Source organism: Barbus barbus (assembly GCF_936440315.1).
Source record: "Barbus barbus genome assembly, chromosome: 2".
NCBI classification, from domain to species: Eukaryota; Metazoa; Chordata; class Actinopteri; order Cypriniformes; family Cyprinidae; genus Barbus; species Barbus barbus.
The window spans coordinates 15,737,472-15,761,921 of record NC_136730.1 but is presented as its reverse complement, the minus strand read 5'-3'; the positions used below and the strand labels follow the sequence as shown (position 1 = coordinate 15,761,921).

Below are 24,450 nucleotides of genomic sequence, written 5' to 3'. Positions count from 1 at the left end.
TGTATGTTTTCTTTTTTAACTTGTATATAATTTGTCATACATTAGAACTGGCTCTTTATTCCACTGACAAACAAATATTGTTAGAATTGAGATTTTTTTTTAACATTTACAAACAGCATCACAGGCACGTACTTCTAAAATAACTTACTCAAATTCAACATTTTGTACATCCCAATCCTATTGTATTTATTAGTTATACCAACAATTTGAACCTGAACATTAAAATAATAATAAACTGTGTTAATACAGAAAATACGAAAAGAAAAATTCAGGTTTGCTAATTTCTTGATGGATAGTTTAGCATGCAAAAAAGAGAAAAGAGCACAAGATCAACAAAATATCAAAGAATCAAAAGAGGATCCATCGGTCAACAAGTGACATAATGCCAAATTTCTCTAAATCTATACCACTGAAGAAACAAAATTATCTACGTCTTGGATGGCTCGTGGGGTGAGTAAATTTCAGCAAATTTGCATTTTTAGGTGAACTATTTAAGGTAAACAAAATGTACGTTTGATCCATATTGTAAGAAAGTACTATTACTTAAAACAGCCACTAGATGTCACTATTTAACAGTCGCGTACTAGGTCCCAGAGTTACTAGTTAAATGCTCAAATAAGATAACTGCCCCCTAATGGATTGTCTAGTGTTCTCCTACATTTAAAGCTAATTTCACTATAAAACACATTCATTTAGTCTGGCATTCAAGTTAATAATAGATGTAGAGTGTGATTCATGTATATTTTGAATTAGAGCAGGTAGGAGTTGGAAAGGAAATAGAACTTAGGATAAACAAAGTTAATTTTGTACAAAGTAAAACGAGACTAGGAGGCAGTATTTCAGCTCATGAAACATTAAAAATATGAATAAAAAAAAGTGAAACCTACCCTCCAAGAGTCTATCTCTCCAAGCCTCGTTTTCATTCCTGAAAATTAAAGGGTAGATAGGATAGGGATGAGTAAAGTTTCCAGGCTTCCAGCTGTTTCATTCAACATGTGGTTCATTAGGGCCACAGGTGTGTTTGGACATGTCTTTGACTGGTAACGTGTAGTTACGTGTTAAATCTGCACCCATTCATGTTCACCATACATCCAGGTGCCATGGCTGAGCTAAGCTTTATTCTTAAATAAACTACTGAAAAGAATAAGCTGTGTGACAAACCTCAATCAGGTTTCTGACGACGAAAACTAGTGTGAGCCCTGTGATCCCCAGATCCCCTTGAGGTTCATTATTCAGTATCAGCTGCAGAGCAAGAGCTCAGAGATGAATGGGGCTTTTGTTACGCTTGGGATATTGTATGTGAGTGAAACAGATGGGGGTCGCATAGTTTGGGTGTACAGTGACACATCAAACCTGGGAGTTGTCAGTTCTTCAGTCTCATAGGAAAGCAATAGATCCCACATTTACTTACATTCACATTTATTCATTTTGCATGACAGATAAAAAGCAAAAGGAATATGTGGCCTAAGTGTGTTATATATTAAATGTAGAGTAGTGTGACAAACTATACTTCATATACTTTATCAGATAGCAGAGAATATCTGAACTTCTAAACATTTGTCACAGGGCAGTTTAATGAAAACTACTGAAGCTAAAAATGAGATTTAAAAAATCAGGTAACTTTCTAACATAACTTTTTAAAACCTAAAATAATATGTACATGTGTGTGTGTGTGTGTGTGTGTAAAGTTTCGCCTGATCTGTTATTAAATAATTTTTTATTTTATTTTATTTACACATTATATTTTGAATATTTCATTTTTAACCAATATGTTGTCAACTACTTATTTAGGCAATATAATATTTATATTTATACACACATATTGACACACATCTCTTTAATGAACAAATGACTGTCCTCACATAACTATCCCTTTTATTCAGGCAGGAATAGTACGAAAATATAGCCTGGTATCAAGTGCAGCACGGATAAAGTTACACTCTCCTAGTGGACTGTAGAGAGCGCGTCGCGCGACAGACGGGATACAGTAATGGATGGGGGTTGGGACAGATGGATTGTCTTCGCAGGCTGGAGCGAGGAACTTCTTAAATGAGTAAGAGCGTATTTAATGTAGTTTGAAGGACAGTTAAGCATCTCTACGTGGTGGGCTGTTTATCAACAAAACTTTGTTGTATTTGGTGCCAGTTAGTGGATAACGGGAGACTCTATTCTCAGAGAAGTCTGGGGTGCTGCGCGAACTAACATTTTTTAAAGGAACAACCGCAGTTTGCTTCTGAAACATAATCTGGGTGAGTAGACCTGATAATGCAAACAAATACACTAATTAATGATTGTCATAAGGGGTATATTCTAGTCCATCTGACAGCAGCTTTTCCGACCTCAACGTGGATTCCTATTCAAATAGCTTAATCTGACCACATACCACTGTACACTTTCGAGATTTCCCCCCTTGAAAACCACATGCTCTTCGATTCAGTTTTACACTTTGTTTATTTACTCGTACTTTTGTCTTGAGTACGTGTCGGGTCAACATATGGTCTAATGACATCCACCCTAAAGCGCTTTTCAGTTGCTTTAGTCATCCCGTGTAGTTGCATAGATTATTCGGCTATGGGGTTGATTAGTGAGGGTAAGCTTGTTTAGCAGCTGCTAAGATTTTGCTTTGGTCTCATATGAGCGGCCTGTGGGACAAGGCTGGTCTGTTGTCCACTCTAAGAAAAGATTACTTTTGGGTTTCCAATTTTCCACACAGAGGCAAGTTTCTGCAAACGACCAACAGTTGTGTTGCTCTGGAGTTTCATTATAGGATTGTCTCCTTTACAAATAGTTTAAACGGACAGTGAGTGAACCACCCAAAAATCTGTCATTACTCATTCACCCTCATGCCTGTCCAAACCTCGTTAATTGATTCTGTGTACTTCAAATGGTAATTTTTAAAAGAATATCCTGGACACTTATTTTAGTTTGAAAATGAATGAGGACTGAAACTGCAAAGCTTCAAATTGACAAAAACAATCAACAAAACACAAGTGTCATAAAAGTGACCCATGTGACTTATGTAAAGAGTTCAAATCAAAAGTCACTATTCACTGAAAATGATTTTGCTCTCTGTGGCACATTTATAAGAGAATTAGCATTTCAAGATTTTGACCTTTTAGAGCCTTGGGGTTTTTTTTTAGAGCCAATTGGACTGATCTGTAAAGGAAACATCAAATAAATACTGCAGTGTTTTATATATTTTTTGTTTTTGTTTTTTTGTTAAGCGAGTCACGTGTGAATAAAAAGTCACGCACAATCCCAATGAATTACATTTCTTTTTGTTTTACATGCGCTTGTATGTATGCCACATAAATGGCACTAGCAATTATTATGTAACATAAACACAGTGACATGTCTCACCTATTAAATTTTAAAGTTGTGATTGGAGAAAGTGGGGCAGATATGTTTGGCCTTAATAAGCCTTGTCTTGTTTGGCTGGTTTATGGTTTTATGCACCTAGGCATTAAACAATTCTGTAGTTTTTTATTGTATGGAAAACATCGCCTTTTTATTGTTTGGAGGAGTTGTCCTCTCCAGTTACTTCCCTTGATGATTCATTTTAAACTGAGAAAGGGAAAGCTCAAGAGCATTATGAAGAGACAAAGTAAGCAGCGGAGGCTCCTCCATCTTGTCTGAGGCAGTGAGTTTTTTCTTGAATGTACATATGTTCTTTTTACAGTATTTTTAGTATGTGGTTGGGGTGTGGTTTGTCTTCCAGGTTAAAAAGAAAATTTACCATTTTCAAATATATGCTGTTCTTTTGAACCTTCTTTCCTCAACAAAACATGAGAAAATGCATCATGATTTCCACAAAAATATTAAGATGCTTATTACAAATATTGAATCTCTTTTCAGCATAAAAAAACAGTGAGTGACATTTATGGTAAAATACTGGTCGCCAGAACTTTACCATAAAAGATGTACTTTTTTTGGTTAAAATAATCTGAAATCAATATTTTAGAAAGTACATAACCAGCCAGTGTTCAAAACTATCGCCTTACTTTAGCCCGATTCCCAACGGTTATCTTATAATAATGTTTTCTAATTTGAGTGGTACGAGTAGGTTTTCACGGGAAATTCGAACATGGCACTGCGTCATTAGGTCACGTCTGTAAACATAAAGAAGTTGTCCCGGCTGCTATCACATGTGAGGATCCTGCAGGTGGCAGATCGTATATAGCCTTTTCTCACAGCAGCTGGAATAATTAAATGTATAATTTTGATGGCGAATTGTGATCCAGAAAGGATTATGTGTTTATGAAATTAAATTATATTCCAGTTTTATGTGCTTCTGATTACAGATAGCCTGGGATTACACAAGATTTGAGTTTTAAAGAAAACCAGTTCGAAGGGAGCATAATAGTAGTCACGCAATGCTGATGTTGTTAACATTAATAATTTGAGAATAAAGAAAGGGAAAGGGAAGTGGCCAAAAGTATGGTGACCCATACTTGGAATTTGTGCTCTGCATTTAACCCATCCAAGTGTACACACAGTAGTGAACATACACCCGGAGCAGTGGGCAGCCAATGCTGCAGTGCCCGGGGAGCAGTTGGGGGTTTGGTGCCTTGCTCAAGGGTCTCACCTCAGTCGTGGTATTGTGGGTGGAGAGAGTGTTGGTTATTCACTCCCCAACCTACGATCCCTGCCGGACCCGAGACTTGAACCCACGACCTTCAGGTTACAAGTCCAACTCTCTAGCCATTAGGCCACGACTGCCCCTTATTGTGATGCTTTTTTCCTCAGTTGGGCAGAACAAACGAGGCTTGTTACTTACTTGTTCAGATGGCAATATACAGTGAAAATTCTTATTTGGATCATACATGCCAAGACGTAGGCTAGAGTCTGTGATTGTGAAGTACAGTATCCACACCGGTGCGGTGATTGACAGCCACACATTCACCTCAAAACATTAGATTCATCTGCGCAGGAGCCATGCCACAGTGCAGACCACGCACAGAATATAATTCCGCAAGCAGTTGCAATTCCATTTTCAAACAGAGATGGCGACAAAGAGGCAAAACTTACGGACTGCAGCTTTAACTTAAATTCACAGTAAACAGTGAGTGACATTTATGGTAAAATGCTGGTTTAACTTTACCATAAAAGATATGGTTGCAACATTTTAGGTTTTACAGACTTAACTTAAATAAAAAAAAAAGAATTAACTGATATAATTATATATAATATATGATGAATCAAGGTGCACAGTGTCATTCACACAAACACTAAACACCATCATGGTAACATACTGAAATAATGCAATAAACAAAAAAAAAAATTTAACAACATTAGATGTAAGTGACATTCAGCCAAGTATGGTGACCCATACTCGGAATTCGTGCTCTGCATTTAACCCATCCAACGTGCACACACACACAGCAGTGAACACACACACACCGTGAACACACACCCGGAGCAGTGGGTAGCCATTTTATGCTGCAGCGCCCGGGGAGCAGTTGGGGGTTCGGTGCCTTGCTCAAGGGCACCTCAGTCGTGGTATTGAGGGTGGAGACAGCGCTGGACATTCACTCCCCCCACCTACAATTCCTGCCGGCCGGAGACTCGAACCCGCAACCTTTGGATCACGAGTCCAACTATCTAACCATTAGGCCACGACTTCCCCACAACGAAAAAACATCAAAAGTGAAGTTCCATACAGGGAATTCTGGGAATTATAGTTTATGGTTTTTCCACTGTAAATACCTTAAAGGTACATATTAGTACTTAAAGTGTACATATTTGAACCTAATAGGAACAAAAGTGTACCTTTTGAAAAGGTACCGCCCCAGTGACAGCTTTTACTTTATTTCTGAGAGTTTTTTTCACTTCCAAAAAAATTGAACTTAAACAGTATTGTACAGTAAAATTACAAAATTACACAAAATTAAAATATACATAAATAGAAAACAGCTCTTTCAAATTGCAACAATTACGGCACTGCGTAATAACTCGCTTGTGTTCAGTTGTCTGCAGTGGTCTATAAAGTTGCACAGGCATTGACAATCTAAAGAAATTACTTTTTTTGTTTTACATGCACTTGAATATATGCCATATAAATAGCACATAGCAGTTGTTATGTAATATAAACACAATGCTTTCTCTGTCGTTTGCTTTGTAAAATTATCCCCGCTTTTTGATTGTTGAGGCTGTCTCTGAACTAATAGTGACAGTCTCACCTTAAAAAAATATTAAAGTTGTGAGTTGTGATTGGAGAAAGTGGGGGAAATTTGTTTGGAATTTAAACCTGTTTTGTCAAGATTGTTTATGGTTTTCTGCATCAATAGGAATAAGGAAATTGGTTATGTTGTTTTTTAATAAAAGTATTTTATTATACCATTATTAATAATTAATAAATTATAATAATTGAGCACCAAATCAGCATATTAGAATGATGTCTGAAAGACTGTGTGACTAAAGTTACTGTCACCTTTGCCATCACAGGAATAAATTATATTTTAAAACATATATAAATTGAAGACAGCTCTTTCAGTTCAGTGCAAAAGAGGTGCGCCAATATTTCCAGATGAGATTATGTTGCACTGTTTTTTCACTGTATATTACCAGTTTCCTTTCTTAAAAAGAAAACATTGACACACAAGGACACTTTTCAAGGAACCATCATATATTCTCTAGATTGCTTGAAGAGATTGTCCAGTCATTGATGCTAAGAGGGTTGAGGTATCTGGTGATGGGCCAGAGGTCTACCACAGTTAAACGATTATGGGTTTAAGTCTCTATATATAAGCATGCTTGTAAAGGACTACCTTTCACACCTGCCTCATTTAGTTCGGTTGAATCGCACTAGAGTTCGTTTTCCCTCTTGGTGCGGTTCGTTTGGGCAGGTGAAAATGCAGCAATCGCACTCGGGAGTGCACCAAAAGCTAACCAAACAAGCGTACGGTCTCGGCACGCTTTCAAACGAACCTTGGAGCGGTTAGTTTGTGGTGAGAACGTGATCCGACCTCAAACAGACCGAACTGCTAAAAGAACTGCGCATTTTTGGACTAAACCAGCTGCCGTAGTCAGCTGCGCTGTGCATTATGGGATGAGGAAGTGTTTGTTGACAGGTTGCAGGTTAGTATGGCAGGTCGTGGACAAACTTGGGGTTGTAAGGAGGTGCGGAGCCTCATAGAAATTTGGTCTGATGACCATATCAATTTTCCCGCATGCTCTTTCTGACCAATCGAGAAGCAGTTTAGGGAACGCGTTCAAAGACACATCTAGCCAACTAGGGAAGCGGATGTTGTCACGTGACTGCATTTGGTTCGTTTCAGCTGGTTCGGACCAGAGCAAACAGTGAAAAGGAACCAAAACGGCTAAAAATAGCTACAATGTATAATTTTTTGCCTTTGGTCTGGACCAAATGAACCGAACTACAGATGTGAAAGCACAAATCAGTAGGCCAACCTGTGGAACACTCAAAAATTGGTCACACAACTGATATGCATAGATGCAAACTCCTCACCTTTTGGTGAAAACTCACCTTTTTGAGATCAGAATAGGTTACCTATGAGATTTGTGTAGATCCAATGAGAAAGTATTTTTGGTGGTGGTGGTGGGGGGCTCTTTTTCCAGTACCATTAGTACCAATTCATATCTGTACGCACTTGTAGTCAACCACTTTTAAACGCTCCTGTGTGTTTTTGAATTACATAAGTTTATTTACGTGTTTTTGCAGCTTTGAGTATAGTAACCAATCACAGGCATCTCTGTTGAAAGCAATGGCCAGTCAGAGGTGTTTTCTGTACGTTAATCAGAAGAATCCCTTCTGAACTCATTTTTGTGTTCGTAAGTTTACAGAGTTCTACACACTTGCAGATCTACCTAATATGAGTTTTTAAAACATTTTTGGGATATATTGTCTCCATTGTTTAACAGAATGATTGGAGAGACTAAAGGTAAGATTACAAGGTAAGATTACATCTGCCCAAACACTAAAGGTAAGATTACATCTCGCATGAATTTGGCTTTAATAAGATTGTTATTGAAACCTGATAAAGATCCAACTTTGCCTAAAGCTCTTGCGTTTCATCTGGATTCAGTCATTTCTTCAATCATTCATAAAGATCAAACTGGATTTATTAAAGGTTGTCATTCTTCAGGTAATTTAAGAAGACTTTTTAATATAATTGATGTATCTCAACGTAATCAAATACAGGCAATAATAGTGTCCCTAGACACAGAAAAAGCTTTTGACAAAGTTAATTGGAAATTTCTTTTTGCGGTTTTGGAAAAATTTGGCTTTGGAGATTCGTTTATACAGTGGATAAAGACTATTTAAAATGAACCTATGGCATCAGTTATAACGAATGGAATGTTGTCTCGTAGTTTCTTATTACAAAGAGGTACTAGACACTCCTTGTACTCCTTTATCTCCTTTGTTGTGGCAGCGGCAGTTCGCCAAAATGTAAATATACAAGGCATATCTATTGGAAATATGGAATATAAAATAAATGTATATGCAGATGATATATTGTTGTATATTCAAGATCCATTTAATTCCTTAACGGAAGACTATTTCTTCATACTCACAGATTTCTGATTTCACTATAAATTTGACAATCAACAATTCTTCCAACAATTTTGCACCCCAATCCTTATTCTCATTGACTGTTACAGATAATATGACTGTTTGGATCATGTTTGGATTATGTTTATTCACTTTGTAAATAAACTGCACTTGGGTTCATACTACACTCGCCTTCAGTGGACTCCCTCGTTACAATACATAATGATTTAGATAATGAGGCATGGATGGATTTAGAACAACATGATAGTAAGGATATTAAATTAAGTGATCTACCTTTTATTGGAACATCGATTAAAAAACATAATTGTTTCAAAAATAAATTAATCTCTACAACTCTTAAAAATTTATGGAAAATTAAAAATATAACTAATTCTTCAATGGACCCATGTGCATATTTGTCACGAATCTGGTCTGTGGATTTCCGTTTACTCACCATCAGAGGTCAGTCCTCCATCACATTGACTCTTGCACCACACTACTGTTGCACTTCACCCACGAACTATAATTCCCATCATCCATTGCACTGACTACACATATACAGCTGATTGCACTAATCACGCTCACACCTGAGAATTATCACACAATCTCACACCCTACTTAAACCATAGACTTCCTCTTCCTCTCTGCCAAGTATTGTTCTGCATATTACACTCTCCTAGTGTTAGCTGCCCTACCGAGCCATTCTGTGTTTTCTAAGTTTAGTTTGTTTTGTTTATTGTCTCGTTTCCTGTTTCCCGTCCTTGTATCGTGGATTTACCCTTGTCTCACTGTTTCGGACTTTGTGTGTACCTCGTTTCGATTATTGCTCAGGTTATCGGACTACCCCTCTTCTCAAGCCCTCTGGATATTGAGGACCCATGCATGCCCTACGATTACTCTTGTGTCTTGTCCATGCCATACTCATTTGCTGGTGTTTTAACCCTGCCTGTTATTTGACTGTTTATTAATAAAAGCTTGAAAATGGATCCGCATGTCTCTCGTCTCGTCGGCTCTGTTACAATATTCTCCAATCTGCTTTAATAATACTGATTTTTACTTTTTTTTTTTACAGTAATTGGAATCAATGTGGCATATCTCATCTTTATAGTTTTTTTTGTGATAGCACGTTTATTTCCTTTTAACAGCTAATTATGCTATTCCTAGAGAATTTATTCAATATCTACATATAAAGGAAGTTATCAGAAGCAAAGTAAATATTAAGGATAATACGCTTCAACCTCTGCATTTGTTACTCAGTTCAGAATACTTGCACCATCAAAAAGAATATCTAAATGATTCATTATTATATAATAATTACTAATTATTATAAACGCGACACTCGCATCTCCCGGAAATCCGGTTTAATTCAACCAGTCAGATGACGACTTCCACATTCCTGAGGTGTTTCCAGAAAAGTGTGCCATATGCATCAGGTGTTTAGCCAACGGTCCGTGGGCGTGACATATGAGGCTGAGACTAGGATATGTCTATCTCCCATGATTTCAATACATGGACACATATTTGTAAAAATATTTTTTCTTTGATAATTTACAACTTATTCAATATAAGATTCTGCATAGAGTACATATTACACAACACAGGAAGTATAAAATGGGTTTTACTAATTCACCCATATGTACTCAATGTAATCTTGGTACTCTAGACACTTACCTTCACTCTTTATGGTATTGCACTCCTGTTCAGAATTTTTGGTTAGCAAAATAAATGAACATCAAGTTATAAAAGGGAAGAGAAAACACTTCACATACTACCCATACACATCACACTTCACATACACATACACTTCACATACCTTTTGTTGTTGATGTCAAAGGTTGTGCATCCAATAAAAGCAGCCAATTTAGGTAAATGCCAAAATTGTCAGGTTGTATAACATGATCTCATCCTCAAAAAGCCACAAACAAAACTAAACAAAAGGTAAAGCAACCCACACTATGTTAAATACGGGTTCACTTTCGGCTAAGATAAAATGTTTTGTGCCAACTGCAATGTGTTTTGTGCAGTGAAATACTGGATGCAGAGAGAATGAAACCATTAAACTTTAAAAGACATATAGAAACCAAAACACTCAAACTATAAAGACACGCCTGTTGGAACGGGATCTGAACACATCAGATGAGAATAACACAAGTACACAAAATTACCATATTTTTCCAGCTAAGCATTTCATGTAAATATTATAAATAATAAACGTTTAAGTGCATTTTGTTATATTTGCATAATAATGCCGTAGTGAAGCAAAACCATGCAAAATTGTGCTTTTGAAGATTGTTTCAACTAATAGAGCAATCAATATATAAACTAACATATTTCATGCACATAATTCAGGCTACAGATAGCTTGTCATGAGATTTACGGCATTCTCAGCTGCATGCAGTGGGATAACCACCAAATCACATTACTAAGTGTCAGCAGTCAGAAACATGGCTGATTAACAAATTTTCCATTCAGACATTTGATTATCATATAAATATAGAGATACAAAATATACAACTACAAACCTGTGGTTCTTTGAGTAAATGTGAACTAGAGTCTAATTTGTTTTTTGTCAGAATAACACTGTTCTTTAGCAATTTATACAAGAGGCATGAAGAATTTAAGGATTCATAATAGCAGCCAGTATGTGTTGCTTCAAGACAGTGACCAACTTCTGTATCGTTTTATTTTATTTATTTATGTCGGCACAATCTAGCAGGTTCTAGTAGCACTGTTCCTGCAATTATGCTGCCTTCACGTGCTATCGGAATTATCGTAAATACGAGTTTCATAATTGGAAACTGGATGTGAACGGCCTCTCAAGTCGTATTTACTACTGGGAAATTCGGAAATAATTTTGATACCCGAGTTTCCGAGTTGGGTGGGTCATAAACTTTACACATGGTGGAGGGGACTACCATTGCTGCTGCCAATGCTGTTCTCACAACATCTACATCCCTTTGTGTTGTCACTAAAGTAGTGTATTTATAGGCTAGATATGAACGATCATACAAAGCATATTGTATGTTTTATAAGCAGTTAAATAAGCATGTATTTTACCGAAATTCCAGAATTGTCAGTGAACTGCATGTACTGTATAGCGCGGTGAATGTTTACATGATTGTCAACCAATGGGATGCTACATTTTATTCTTTCCGACATAAAGCACTTGAATATGACAAGCTCGTAATCACGACTTCATAAGTGGGAAATAGGAAATTTTCGATAGCACGTGAAGGCAGCATTAGTGTGCTGTATGCTGCTTTAGAAAAAAATGTGTTAAATGGCAAATAATTGCAGCAGGCATGTCTATTAAGTGATCCAGAAAGCCAATTGTGTATCCAATATTTGTACATATGCAAAACTGTCCATCCTGTTTACGTTCACTTACAACATTAAAAATTAAGAACATTACCAATGAGGTAAAAGTGGTAAACGCCAACAAACATACTTTTTGCAAGGCAGGAAACCAGATGCAGGAAATCTAAAGCTGATGCCTTTTTGAAATTCATACGGTGAGATGTGTTTCTTGGTATGGTCTTTGGTAGCCATAAATATCTTTGAATATTACTTGTTCCTTAATCTACAATAATATACAAGCAATCTCAGATTTCCCTAGAAAATGTATAAATTGTGCAAGAACCATTTGTCTGTTTGCATCAATTTGTAGTTCAGGGTAAGGTTTGCCAATGACAGCTGTTGTGTTTCTGGTAATACAGGTGCTCAACAAACAGACATTTCACTCCTTACCTTTGTGGCAATATAAAAAGACAATGTATTTTTGGAAGACCAGTAATGCCAACTTCATTTTCTTTTTAGCCAACATTGATATTGTGTCATGGGTTACCATGTTCTAAACACACAAATGACGAAGATGAAGGTAAAGTGTTCACGAGAGACTTTAATACAAGGTATAAATGAGCATCTGTCGCAGCTGACCACTGGACATAGGATCACCCAGATATTTGGTATGAGCAGGGCCTTCCTTAAGTGAATTGTTTAAGAGATTTTAGGAACCAACTGCTTATTGAGTGTTATTGGCTTTATTCAGAGCTGTTTGTCATCCCAAGAATCCCTGATGCAGTTTTGCAGTTTTATTAGATTTCATGTGGTGATTATAGATTCTGAAAGCTGAAATGCCATTTTAATTTAGTTAAATTTAGTTTGAATAATTTAGAATAGAATAGTTTCTGGAAACAAAAATCCTAGAATGGTATGGTTTCAATCATTAGGGCCTATATCATTTTTCAAATCATTTAGCTGACCTAGACTTGGCAAAATATTGACTGTAGCCTAAATAAAAAGATAAATAAAACCAAAATCAAAGGCATAGGAGAAGTTGTTCAAATCTGCTTTACATGCCAAGTAAATTAAATGCGAAATAATTGTTTATCTTACAGTAGCTTCAAAACATTGCATGTGCACTTCTCTTAATGTTATTTAAAAAAAAAAAAAAAAAAAAGGAAATAGAACATCGGGGAGTAACCAAAATCTCACTGCTAAAGTGATGGATGTGCTGTTTACTTTAGTTTTACGCTTAGCTTTTAATCACGTCCGCGCGTATCGTTTCTGAGAATCTGTATTTATTTTTTTTTATTTTTTTTTATGCAAACATTAAGACAAGTACAACACGTACATAACAAATAGAACCTTAACAGGAAGAACAAAACAAACAAAACATCACGTCTTGTAAAGTTTCCCTTACAAAAATAAACAGGTGCATACAGACGAATAGCTAATATATATAAAAAAAAAAAAAAAAAAAAAAAAAACTTATACATCATTGGTATTGCCAAAACAATCATCATAATATTTCAGAAATCTATCACTTTTCTTGTTCTTAATCAACCTAAGAGATTTAAGGAAAGCATCAATTTCAAGTAAGAAATGTGAAAAAGAAGGCATCGATTTAGCAAATTTTTGTTTATGAATAAAAAATTTCCCAAACAAAATAAAAAAATTAACTATGTAATTCACTGACATACTAGTTTTCCCTTTATAGTAACAAATTATATCCTTTAACTGAAAAGGACTGGAAGAATCAAGGTGTTTATCCATATAAAATAGTAAACTATTCCAAAAGTTTTGAGTCTTTATACATTGAAAAAATAAATGAACCAGTGTTTCATCCTCAATTCCACAAAATGAGCATGAATTGTCAACATCCGTATATTTTGCCAAAGTATAATTTACAGGATATATTTTGTGAAGGATCTTGAAATGAATTTCTTTTATTTTATTTGAAATGCAGTACTTGTGAGGTAACAACCAGGCGTCTTTCCAGTCTATTGACACAATAAGAGAAGCCCAGTAAAATTTACCTCTAGGAACATTATATTTTTTTTCCTGTAGAATTTGTCGAATATGCTTATTATTACATTTTTTGTAAAAATACTAATTCCATTTAATGACAAATCAGGTTCTTTGGTGTTACTCTTACTATAACCTAAATGGCATTTTATAAGTTGAATTAAACCAGAAGGAATCGCTTTTAGGACAGCATTGTATTCTTTAAACGGTAAGGGGAAATTATGAGCTGACATAAATTGCTCGTAAGTCAAAAAGTTACCAGATATATCAAAAATTGAAAAAATCCCAATTATATTCTTGTTAAACCATGAAGATAGAAAAATAGATTTTTTCCTAATAGAATCGTCATTTTCATGGAGCATCATTATCTCACACTTGGACATATTCAGTTTCAGTCCAGATGCACCTGAAAACTGCTCAATTACATTTAAAGCCTTAGATAGCTGACTCTTATCTTTTAAAAAAAGAGCAGTATCGTCGGCCAACTGTGAGATTTTAATTTCTCTATCAAAGATAGATATACCTTCCAAGCTTTTTTCAAAAATGATACTTAAAGATAACAATTCCGTAACTAAAATAAATAAGAAGGGCGAGATAGGACAACCCTGTCTAACACCACGGTTAATGTTAAATCTTTTAGAAGTGTAGAAGCTAATTAGGACAGAGCTGTTAATATCTCTATAAAACATTTCAATAACATTAACAAAAAAATCACCAAAACCAAATAGCTTGAGAGTCTGCAAAAGAAATTCGTTTTCAAGGGTGTCAAAAGCTTTGTAAAAGTCTAGGAAAAGAATCATAGCTTTAGAATGTACAGAATCTGCATAATCTAAAAGATCTAAAACAAGCCTTATATTGTTACTGATGTGCCTACCTTTTACAAAACCTGATTGTGTCTCAGCAACCAACATGTTAAGTTTGATCTTCAATCTATTAGCAAATATTAAGGATAAAATTTTGTAATCAACAGTTAGGAGAGTAATAGGACGCCAATTATCAATTAAAAGAGTGTCTTTATCTGGTTTGGGAATAAGGCAGATAATACCTTGTTTCATTGATGTTGTCATGTCTTTCAGATCAATACATTCCTTATACATATAAAGTAATGGGATCTTAATTAATTCCCAAAAATGAATGTAAAACTCAACCGTTAACCCATCACTGCCTGGAGTTTTACCTTTCTTCATAGAATGAAGTGCAACTTTAATTTCCTCAATGGTCAAGTTAGAATCACAGAAGGCTTTAAATTCCTTATCAATAACTGGTACATAACCTTGTACCTTCTTTATGAAATTATCACAATTGTGTTTATCAAATGTAGAAGTATAAATACTTGTATAAAAGTTTGTAACAAAATTAGAAATCAAATTCGGATCTGTGCATTTGACCCCATTTATGTTAAGAGCAGTCAAAGAATTTCTTTTGCAGTTCCTTTTCTCCAATGCAAAAAAATAACTTGAATTTACCTCTCCCTCCTCTAGCCATTTAGCTCTAGACCTAACAAAAGCACCTTTGGCAATATCTAAATAAGCATGATTAATTTGTAAGTGTAATTCCTTTAATTCTAGCTCCTCTTCTTGAGATAAATTACCCGCCATTAAAGAATTTATTCTTTTCATTTGTTCAGACAACTTTTTATTTTTAAATTTTTTCAATTCTTTACTTCTCTTTATAGCTATTTGCCTGACTCTGTATTTGAAAAATTCCCATTTCCCTTTATATTCATTATGAGATTCATCAAAAAATATATCCTTGGTTAAATTTTTTATATGGTCATTGAAAATGTCATCATTTAAGAGAAGATTATTAAATTTCCAATAACCCCGTAGCTTTTGACTCTCATTGTTACAACCTAATTTTAAGATTATTTGTTTATGATCAGAGAGAGGGGCAAACGAATGAGATACATCCTTTACATATTGAAGAACTGATGAAGAAACTAAAAAGAAATCAATTCTAGATTTTAAGGTCATTTTACTATTTGACCAAGTGAAATCCTGTGTGTCTGGATGAAAAAAACGCCAAGGCTCTGTGAGGGAGAGAGAAGAACACATTAATAAAATATTAGAATTATGATTACTATGAAGAGCTTCATTGCTCCTAGGAGGAAATCTGTCCACTGTATCATCTAAACATTCATTAAAATCGCCACCTAAAATTAGAAAGGATCCTGGGTATTTATTATGTATTTCTGTTAAGTTACAAGTAATCTGAGTAAATAATATTTTGTTAGCTGAAAGAGAATTACAACCGTATAAATTGCATATAATAAAAATAGAATTATCTTGCTTTAGTGACATAATGATCCATCTGCCTTCACTAGAAGTTATTACCTCCAGAACTTGCCCCTTAAACTTGTGAAAAAGAATTGAAATCCCAGCAGAATGATTAGATCCATGGCTACAATAAATTAAATTACCCCATTGATTCTTCCAGAATTTAACATCCGATTCACAAGAGTGTGTTTCCTGAAGAAAAATTAAATCGGTATCACAGCTTTTACAAAACAAAAATATAGCTTTCCTCTTTACCATATCCCGCATACCTCTAACATTCAAAGACATGACAGAAAGTGAACTGAACTTAAAGTCCATGACAAAACAAACAAAAAAAAAAAAAAAAAGACAAAAAAGATTGAAAAAAGTAGCTACTGTACCAGCAACTGAAGAGACTGTACGGAAACTTTACTTTAAAGGAAGGAATGATATACAACCAACCGAGGTCTTAGAACAAACAAAATAACCTCATATAATCTTATATAATGATCTTGAACTAGATAACTACTTTTTGAGAAAGACAAAAAATGTCTTTATAAAAAACATGCCAACAATGACTCACAAAATGAGAAGAGTGTAAAGGTAAATAAAAATAATAACCGGTAGACAAAAAATAAGCGTATGACTTAATAGTCAACTTAAATAGTATTCACTGATGGCAGAATCATTGAGGGAAAAAAAAAAAAAAAAAGGAAAAATTTCAGTCTCTTAGCCCGACATAAGGCTCTTATTAATTTAACTAATCAACTATAACAACTGAAAACCATCTAAAATCATGTAGAACAAAGAATGCTTATACGTTCTATTTCACATTGGCATAGTCGAATCTCTTTCCGTCAATCAGAGCAAAAGACCCGCGGAAAGAAGCCTTCTTCCCTTCATCTCTGGCCTTCTTCACCAGAGGCCAAAGTTTCTCTCTTGCCACCCTGTCTTCTGGGGATAAGGCCTCTGTGAATCGCAGCTTGTTGTCTCGCAGAAATTTACACTCTCTGGCAGATTGCCAGACAATGTCTCGGTAACGACGAAAAGCAAACAGGATAATTACAGATCTGTTTGTACCGTCCTTTTTCCGCGGGCCGAGACGATGGGCAATATCCACTGCATCCTCCATCCTTTCACTGATGCCAGGTACCACATTGCCCAGGATATTGATCACAACAGCACGAACGTCTTCTCCATCCTTTTCTTGCACCCCGTGTAGCTTCAGCGTCCATCTCCAGCTGTACCTCTTGCACGCTCCAACTTCTTCTTTTAACGTGGTGTTTGTCTGTTTAAGATTCTGGATCTCCGCAGACACGACTTTCAACGCCTCTTTGTGAGAAGTCACCTCAGTAACAAGCTGGTGTACGATCGAAGACAAACTTTCAATTTGCTTTGCTGTAACGCCAGTTGTCTTGTCAATTGTCGAAATCTTCTGGAACATTTTGTCATATTTACCAGAAAGCTCGTGAACTGCAGCCAAAATTTCAGCTGATTTGTCATCATGTCCACTGCATTCTCGTTTAGACTTTTTTTGACTTGGCTTAACGGGAGTATCAGGCAGCGGAGTTGCTAGCAAATCACACATGTTGGGTTGAAAGTTAAACCAGTCATTTGTTGGGTCTTCTTCACTCATCAATGTGTTGTCCTCAGTTGAAGAGGTGGACTCAACCGTAACGTTACAGGTACTTTGAAGAGGATCCATCTTCGGCTCAAGTGTAGACACTGACACGCTAACGGCGGGAGCTTGTTTATTTTTTCTCTTGCCCATAAATCCGGCTCAGACTGCGAGTTTAATTAATAGGTTTTTTCTGTTCTTTTTTTTTATTTGTTCTTCTATGTAAAATATTTCAGCTATGTTGGTTGTACTATCATCGAACCTTAAACTTTCCTGACGACACTTCAAACACCTCCTCCTATCTCACCGCCATCTTGGCCCACCGAGAATCTGTATTTAGTGCTTGTAAGAGAAGAGCCGATCTGACGTCATCCTTCGACTCACATAGCAGCAGACCGGCCCCTGAACACCCGCCCACACTCACCCGAAACACAAAGCAGCTCCTTTTCTCCATCTAAAGCGACTGGTCTTTGAGTCTTCGAGAAGCTGAAGCGAAGCAAACTGGAAATCTAACGCAGTTGACTGCAGCAGTCGTTCTGCTGTCGGACCATGGGCGCGCGGATGGAGCACTTCCATTACACAGACGTCGTCGGGGCAGATTTGAAAGGCATCGGCCGAGATGCACAGTGGCTGCTGTTACCAAGCGCCGATCTATAGTGATACCGGCCGGGTTTTATCATGGTTTTCAGACGGTCAGCTCGGTAAGTATGTCAGGCTCCGCTCGGAGCGGAGGCGGCATCGGCTGCTGTGATTTAAGACATCGGCTTTCTGTCTTTGTCTGAGCGAATTCTGCAACACTCTTTTTAGCAAGCATATTGAAACAGGCCTTTTTTTTACATCTCTTCTGCCTGTTTAATTTTCATCTATAGCCGTTTTTTATGCAAACATAGTTTGCAAAAAGCATTGGACAAAAGTCTGTTCGCTTTGATCAAAGAGTCTAGGTTGCTGATGTAGCCTATAATAGAGGCATCAGGCATGGAAAAGAGTTTCTGATGACAACCTTCAAGCTTTTTGAGTGTGTTTATTATATATGTGGACTTGATACAACAGTGACAACAGACACACCTTCCTTGTTTGTCTCTTCTGTTTTCCTGTCATATCGCATGTCTTCCATTTTCTCACACTATTTTTCATATTGTCACTTTTGTGTTACCAATTACGGCTTTTCTTTTCTTGCACATTTCACACTTCACATGCTCAAACTAAGTCTTCTTCTTTAATGTCCTTTTGTTGGTTTTTTATGATTTCATGCTCTATTAATGAACATCTCACTCTGTTTCTGTGCTGCACAATTTCATAACTGAGGCTAACCCTCCTTCTCTTGGTCATAGGAGAATGCGGTGGCTTGGGTGTTATCGGTTGGGGCCCTTATGGAAAGCACTCCTGGTATTTGTTGTCATCGCTTTTGCGGGACAACTTCTGGGAGTCATCTTCAACAAGAGGTAAGAAAATGCTGTCATTCATATCCTCATTCCTTCTCAAATACCTGTCTTTATCTTGTTATCTTGTACTGCATATCTTATTCTTATAATATATAATGTGCATCTCAGCAATAATAAGTGATGATATGCATATCACACAATTCATTATTTTAGGCTAATCTATTCTCAGCCATTCTCTTTGAAGTTGTTTTTTTCTCTACTTCCTTAATCACTTCATCCCCATTATCACTCTTGTTTAATTATCTGTAACCTGGCAGGCCTTTTTGTCTTGTTTAATTTCTTTTGTTCATTTCACTTTCCATCTTGTCAATTTTCTTAGTATATCGAGTGGAACGGGAGATTCATTTTTGTTCTCGTTATCATTTTACATCATAATTTGTTCTTTCTCCACATTAGCTGGATGCAGCCAGAGAGACCTCACTCCCTCTACGCTCTTTCCTCTGATAATTCCCAAGGGGACTCTCTGGGGTCTTGCCAGCCCCACACCCACATCATGTTCCTGAAGACTCACAAGACGGCAAGCAGCACCGTTCTCAATTTGCTCTATCGCTTTGGAGAGGAGCGGGGCCTTAAATTTGCCCTGCCTGTGGGGTACCAATTTGGCTACCCACTGCCCTTTATCGCCCAGAGGGTGAAAGGATACAGAGGCCCTCGTGTGGCAGAATTTGACATTATGGGAAATCATATGCGGTTCAACAAACCAGAGGTACATCACATGATAGTCTCGCGTAGCCAGACCTTCAGACTGATGGCTGAAGGTCTGGAATAGATGTCCGCTTAATCACATGATAACTGGCATTTTCTCAAAAAGATCTGTTGAAAATCACTCTCTGGTTATAGAGATTTGATAAATGATTTAGGGGGCCAAGGACTAAAATCGATTTACTTATTTAGTATTAATATTGCTTTTCTGGTGTAAAACAATTTGGGCATCAAAAAGCATAAATTGCAGCCAAGTATATTTATCTTAATCTTTTCATTAGTCATAAACACCAAATAATCATGCAAGTTATTTTATAATCAGATTATTTGGATGGATGCATCTTTATTTTTTTTAAACAGAAACATAAGCAGAAAAACTGTAGAAATCTCCGTAGAAATGATTTCAGTTACATGGTTAAAGATATTTCTTTTTTGTAATGTGATTCTCTTTTTTAATTTCGTTGCAGGTTGAGAAGGTCATGCCAGCTGACACCTTTTATTTTTCCATCCTTCGAGACCCTGTGGCGCTAGCTGAATCCTCCTATGCCTACTATAAAAATGTTGCCCCTGCCTTCAGGCGTGCCAAAGGACTGGGTGATTTTGCAGACAACCCCTATAAGTACTACAACCCCAGACTACGAAACAACCATTATGCCCGCAACCTGATGTGGTTTGATTTTGGTCTGGATCATACCTCCAACTTCAGCCTCACGCTGGTCAAGCGCGGTGTGTCAGCAGTGCGTCGGAACTTCAAGCTCATCCTTATCTCAGAGTACTTCGACCAATCTATGGTGCTGCTCCGTCACGCTCTTTGCTGGCCGCTAGATGCTGTGGTTTCTTTTAGCCTGAATGCCAGGCAGCAAATGCCCACTGGAAGATCAGGATGGGTGGGCAAAGCTGCAGCTCCAGCTCCTTTGGCATTAACAGACAAGCAAAGATTGAAATTACGTGAATGGAATGCACTAGACTGGCATCTTTACCAAGCTTTTAATCTCACTTTCTGGCAGGACGTAGAGCGCTTCGGGCGTAGTCGGATGAAGTCTGAGGTGGCCCTGCTTAGGACCAAACGGGAGGTTCTCACTCGCATCTGCTTGCGTGATGACGGCCGCCCCATAGAGGCCAGTCGCATCCGGGACAAGGCCATCCGCCCTTTCCAGAGTGGATTAGTGAAGATCTTGGGTTACGAGTTGCAGTCGGGACTAGACAACGCCACGTGGGAAGCTTGCCTACGCATGATCAGGCCTGAGATCCAATATAAAGACTTGCTGGATCTTCGGCAGTTCCCTCGAGCCCAGCAACACCCAGCCGCTGGAGGGCTTCCGGTAAAGAGGGAGCCTGCAGTACTCAGGACTGAAGACCGTGGGAGAAAGAGGTTTGTGGAGAAGGACTGGGATGGGACCATTCTGTTTCGGAATCAGTCATTAGAGCAGGTTGATTCAAAAGTAAGACTTAGATAGTGAGCTAGTTGCACCTTTTTGCCTCAAGGTCAGTAGTTCTGACCCATTTTGGCTCCACGGGCCTCTGTGCTGCATTACTACAGGAGAAGGGATATCCAAGACATACAACACACTACTTTATCATTGACTCTTCCTTCCTCCATCTTGCCCTTCTACACTCTATTTTATACAACACAAGGTTTCAGAGTAAAGAAGAGGTTGCATTGGCTGGAGAGATATAATGGTACTAACATGCCAGATGGTGGCTAAATGCACAAACTCGATATTGGAGAGAAGTGAGAAAATGCTGCTTCGCTGTCCATTATGAGCCATGGTATGATACAAAAAACTTCGCAGTGCACGTTAAGTGGTTGCATTGTTTCAAACATACTGCTAAAAGCCCACTTTTAAATAGGTAAAGTATCTTTGGTACGTTAGTGTTCAAAAATTTGGGGTCAATAAGATTCGTTTTGAAAGAGCTTAATTTCATTCAGCAGGGATGCATTAAATTAATAAGCAGTAACAGTAAAGACATTCATTACGATATAAAATATTTCTATTTCAAATAAGTTATGTTCTTTTGAACTCAAATAATCTTGAAAAATGTTTGAAAACTGGAGTAATAACTACTGAAAGCTCAGCTTTGCCATTGCAGGAATAAATTACATTCTAAAATATATTACAATAGAAAACAGTTATATTACATTGTAATAATATTACACACAACTGTTTTTACTGTATTTTTGATCAAATAAATGCATCCTTTGTGAAAACAAGACATTAAAAAAGTATTGCCAATCCCAAACTTCTAAATGGTAGTGCTGGTGTACATCCAGTGTCACTACCAAAAAATGTAGGCTTGTGCATCCAATGAAATAACAGTTTGATATTGGAAATGCATTTGGATTTGATTATAGTGCTAAGACACAATGGATATACATTTGCTGCATGATGAAATTCCACAAAAGTGCAATCACAGACCCTTCATTGTCTGGCACACGAGATTCAAACAGTGATACTCTTCAGAGTTGCTGGAATTTAATTTTATATCCATTTATATGGGTAATTGTTCAACAGGAATCTTGATGTTTTTTTAAAGAGGTATTAATTGCAAACTTTTGATTTCTATGCCACACACATTTTTAGTGACACATTATAAGCTAATACGACTCCCATGGTTCTGTAAGAACAACATCTCCTGTTTTTAACACTGTGAAATAATATGACATTCATAAAGGGCAAAATGGGCTGTAGATTTGTATTTACCAACCTCAAGTGATTGGCCATTGCACTTCCTATAACAGTCTGTTTACTTATTGATGTTTGCTAGAGGTTGATATTTTAGATTTTTTATCTTGATGTTTAGAATAAACATCAAATCTAAAAAAAAATAAAAATAAAAAAGATGGTGAATGTTCATTGGCATGGTAAATGCTGTAATTTCTGAGGCCTGTCATAGACGTTTTAGTGATCAGAACTCCACCTGAAATTCCAAAACTCAATGGTTATTTTGCCTTACAGTTAGTACCTTTGTGAAGCAGTGCTTTACTATCAAAGCTTGCTGTATTTATTATGCTTTTGTATACATTTCTCTGTGTATCTTCTGCATTTATACTCTCAAACTAAAATCTTTTTTTCCTCTTATTGTGAGTGCTGAGAAAACGTAGTGTAGAAATTTGACTGGAATGCACTGTGCAAATTGCCCCATGTATGAACAGCCAGCTTTTTGTATGCAGATTTAAATGCACCGCGCAAGATGACATCTAACATTACCAATGAATTTATTTCCTCTGTTCTAAGGAAGACGGTATTGAAATGAAGAAAACACTAGTATGGTCACTGTTGCGTGCCTATTCACGTGCATCGTTTATTGTATAGTTAGGATTTATATGCATGACTATAGTTAGCAATCATTTCCTTGTGTAATTGATAAACAACTGCATAATTTGACTTGCATTTTTAATACCCCATTCCATTCTAGTTTGGATTGTACTATTGCCAGTTAATTAACAGTCTTTATATTTCACTTTTTCTATTCACAGTAGCTTCTGTGTCACATGAATTAGTTATTGATGGAGATAAAATCAAAACAGTTTGCTTTCAGTGAACATGAAGTAATATATCATGTATTATATTTGACAAAAAAGACAATTTGAAAGTCAATGATCCATTTTTATCATACCTTTTTCTCTTATTGTTGGCGGATTTAATGTTTCTTCCATTAAAAAGAAAACAATAATTACTGTGAATCCTGTTTGAAGAAATTCACAGTAAATTGAATTTAAGCATTGATTACCTGTTAAGCTTGAGATAAATAGCTTTTACATTTGTTCATCTCATTTTAGAGAAAGCTCTAATGAATCTGGCAATATTGTGCTGTAATACCTGCATGTCATACAAATCAGTTGGTTCAGTGTCTTCATGACTCCTTAGGTAGATTAACTGTGGTACTGCAATTTAAAGATAAACCAAAGAGGTACTGATGCTTCTGTGCTTGGAATCTTGATATATCAAAAATTGGCACAGTTTTTCATTACATTCATTGACCAGAAAATGAATTCAGGAGTGCAAAGGTGCAAATGCAGCCTACAGTCTGCGTCAACTATTATCTCATAAGGGAAGGAAAAGAAATGGGTAGTAGTTTAATTAAAAATGTGCTTTCCAAATGAGAAAAATGCAACAGTTCTCTTAAAACGCAGTCTGGAAGTCAGTATCAATCAGTTTTATTTCAGCAGGAAGTAAACTCCTTCACATTCATTCTCTTCTGCACTTTTAAGACTATAATGCGATTCATGTGTTGTTTCTGTGAAGTTTTTTTCAAACCTGTTTACCATATTTATTATTTTTCTCTGTTACTTGAATATATGGGGAAACCTCTGTAGATATCTGCGTGTGATGAACCTGATTTTGGTTTACTTGTATGTAGTAAAATAAAACTTTTACATGTGATGAATTTGTTAGCATTGGTGTTCTTATCATGTACCTCGGGATCTCTGTAATGAGATAAGGTAATTTCTACAGGATGCATGTTGGATATACAAAGATAAACAATGAAAATAGGGACTGGAACTGTAAGTTTGCATGTATCTTTTCATGGGCTCTTGCTGTGACCTTTATTCAACTTTATTAAATTTTGAATGACATTATTAAAAGTTCAATATGCAAACATTAAAATCAG

General features: G+C 36.5%; 1 protein-coding gene across 2 annotated transcripts; it reads left to right on the top strand.

Moving 5' to 3' along the window:
• The first annotated feature begins 1,972 nt into the window (after positions 1–1,972).
• gal3st4 (galactose-3-O-sulfotransferase 4) lies at positions 1,973–24,223 on the top strand. 2 transcript variants are annotated; one of them, XM_079443222.1, is made up of 4 exons: positions 1,973–2,249; positions 19,024–19,134; positions 19,531–19,840; positions 20,304–24,223. In XM_079443222.1, the coding sequence occupies exons 2-4, from the start codon at positions 19,028–19,030 to the stop codon at positions 21,291–21,293; spliced, it is 1,407 nt and encodes a 468-aa protein (XP_079299348.1). In that variant the 5' UTR covers positions 1,973–2,249; positions 19,024–19,027; the 3' UTR covers positions 21,294–24,223. The 2 variants fall into 2 exon arrangements, with proteins under 2 accessions (XP_079299348.1, XP_079299347.1); XM_079443221.1 differs by lacking the exon at positions 1,973–2,249 and adding an exon at positions 18,057–18,393.
• The last annotated feature ends 227 nt before the right edge of the window (positions 24,224–24,450 follow it).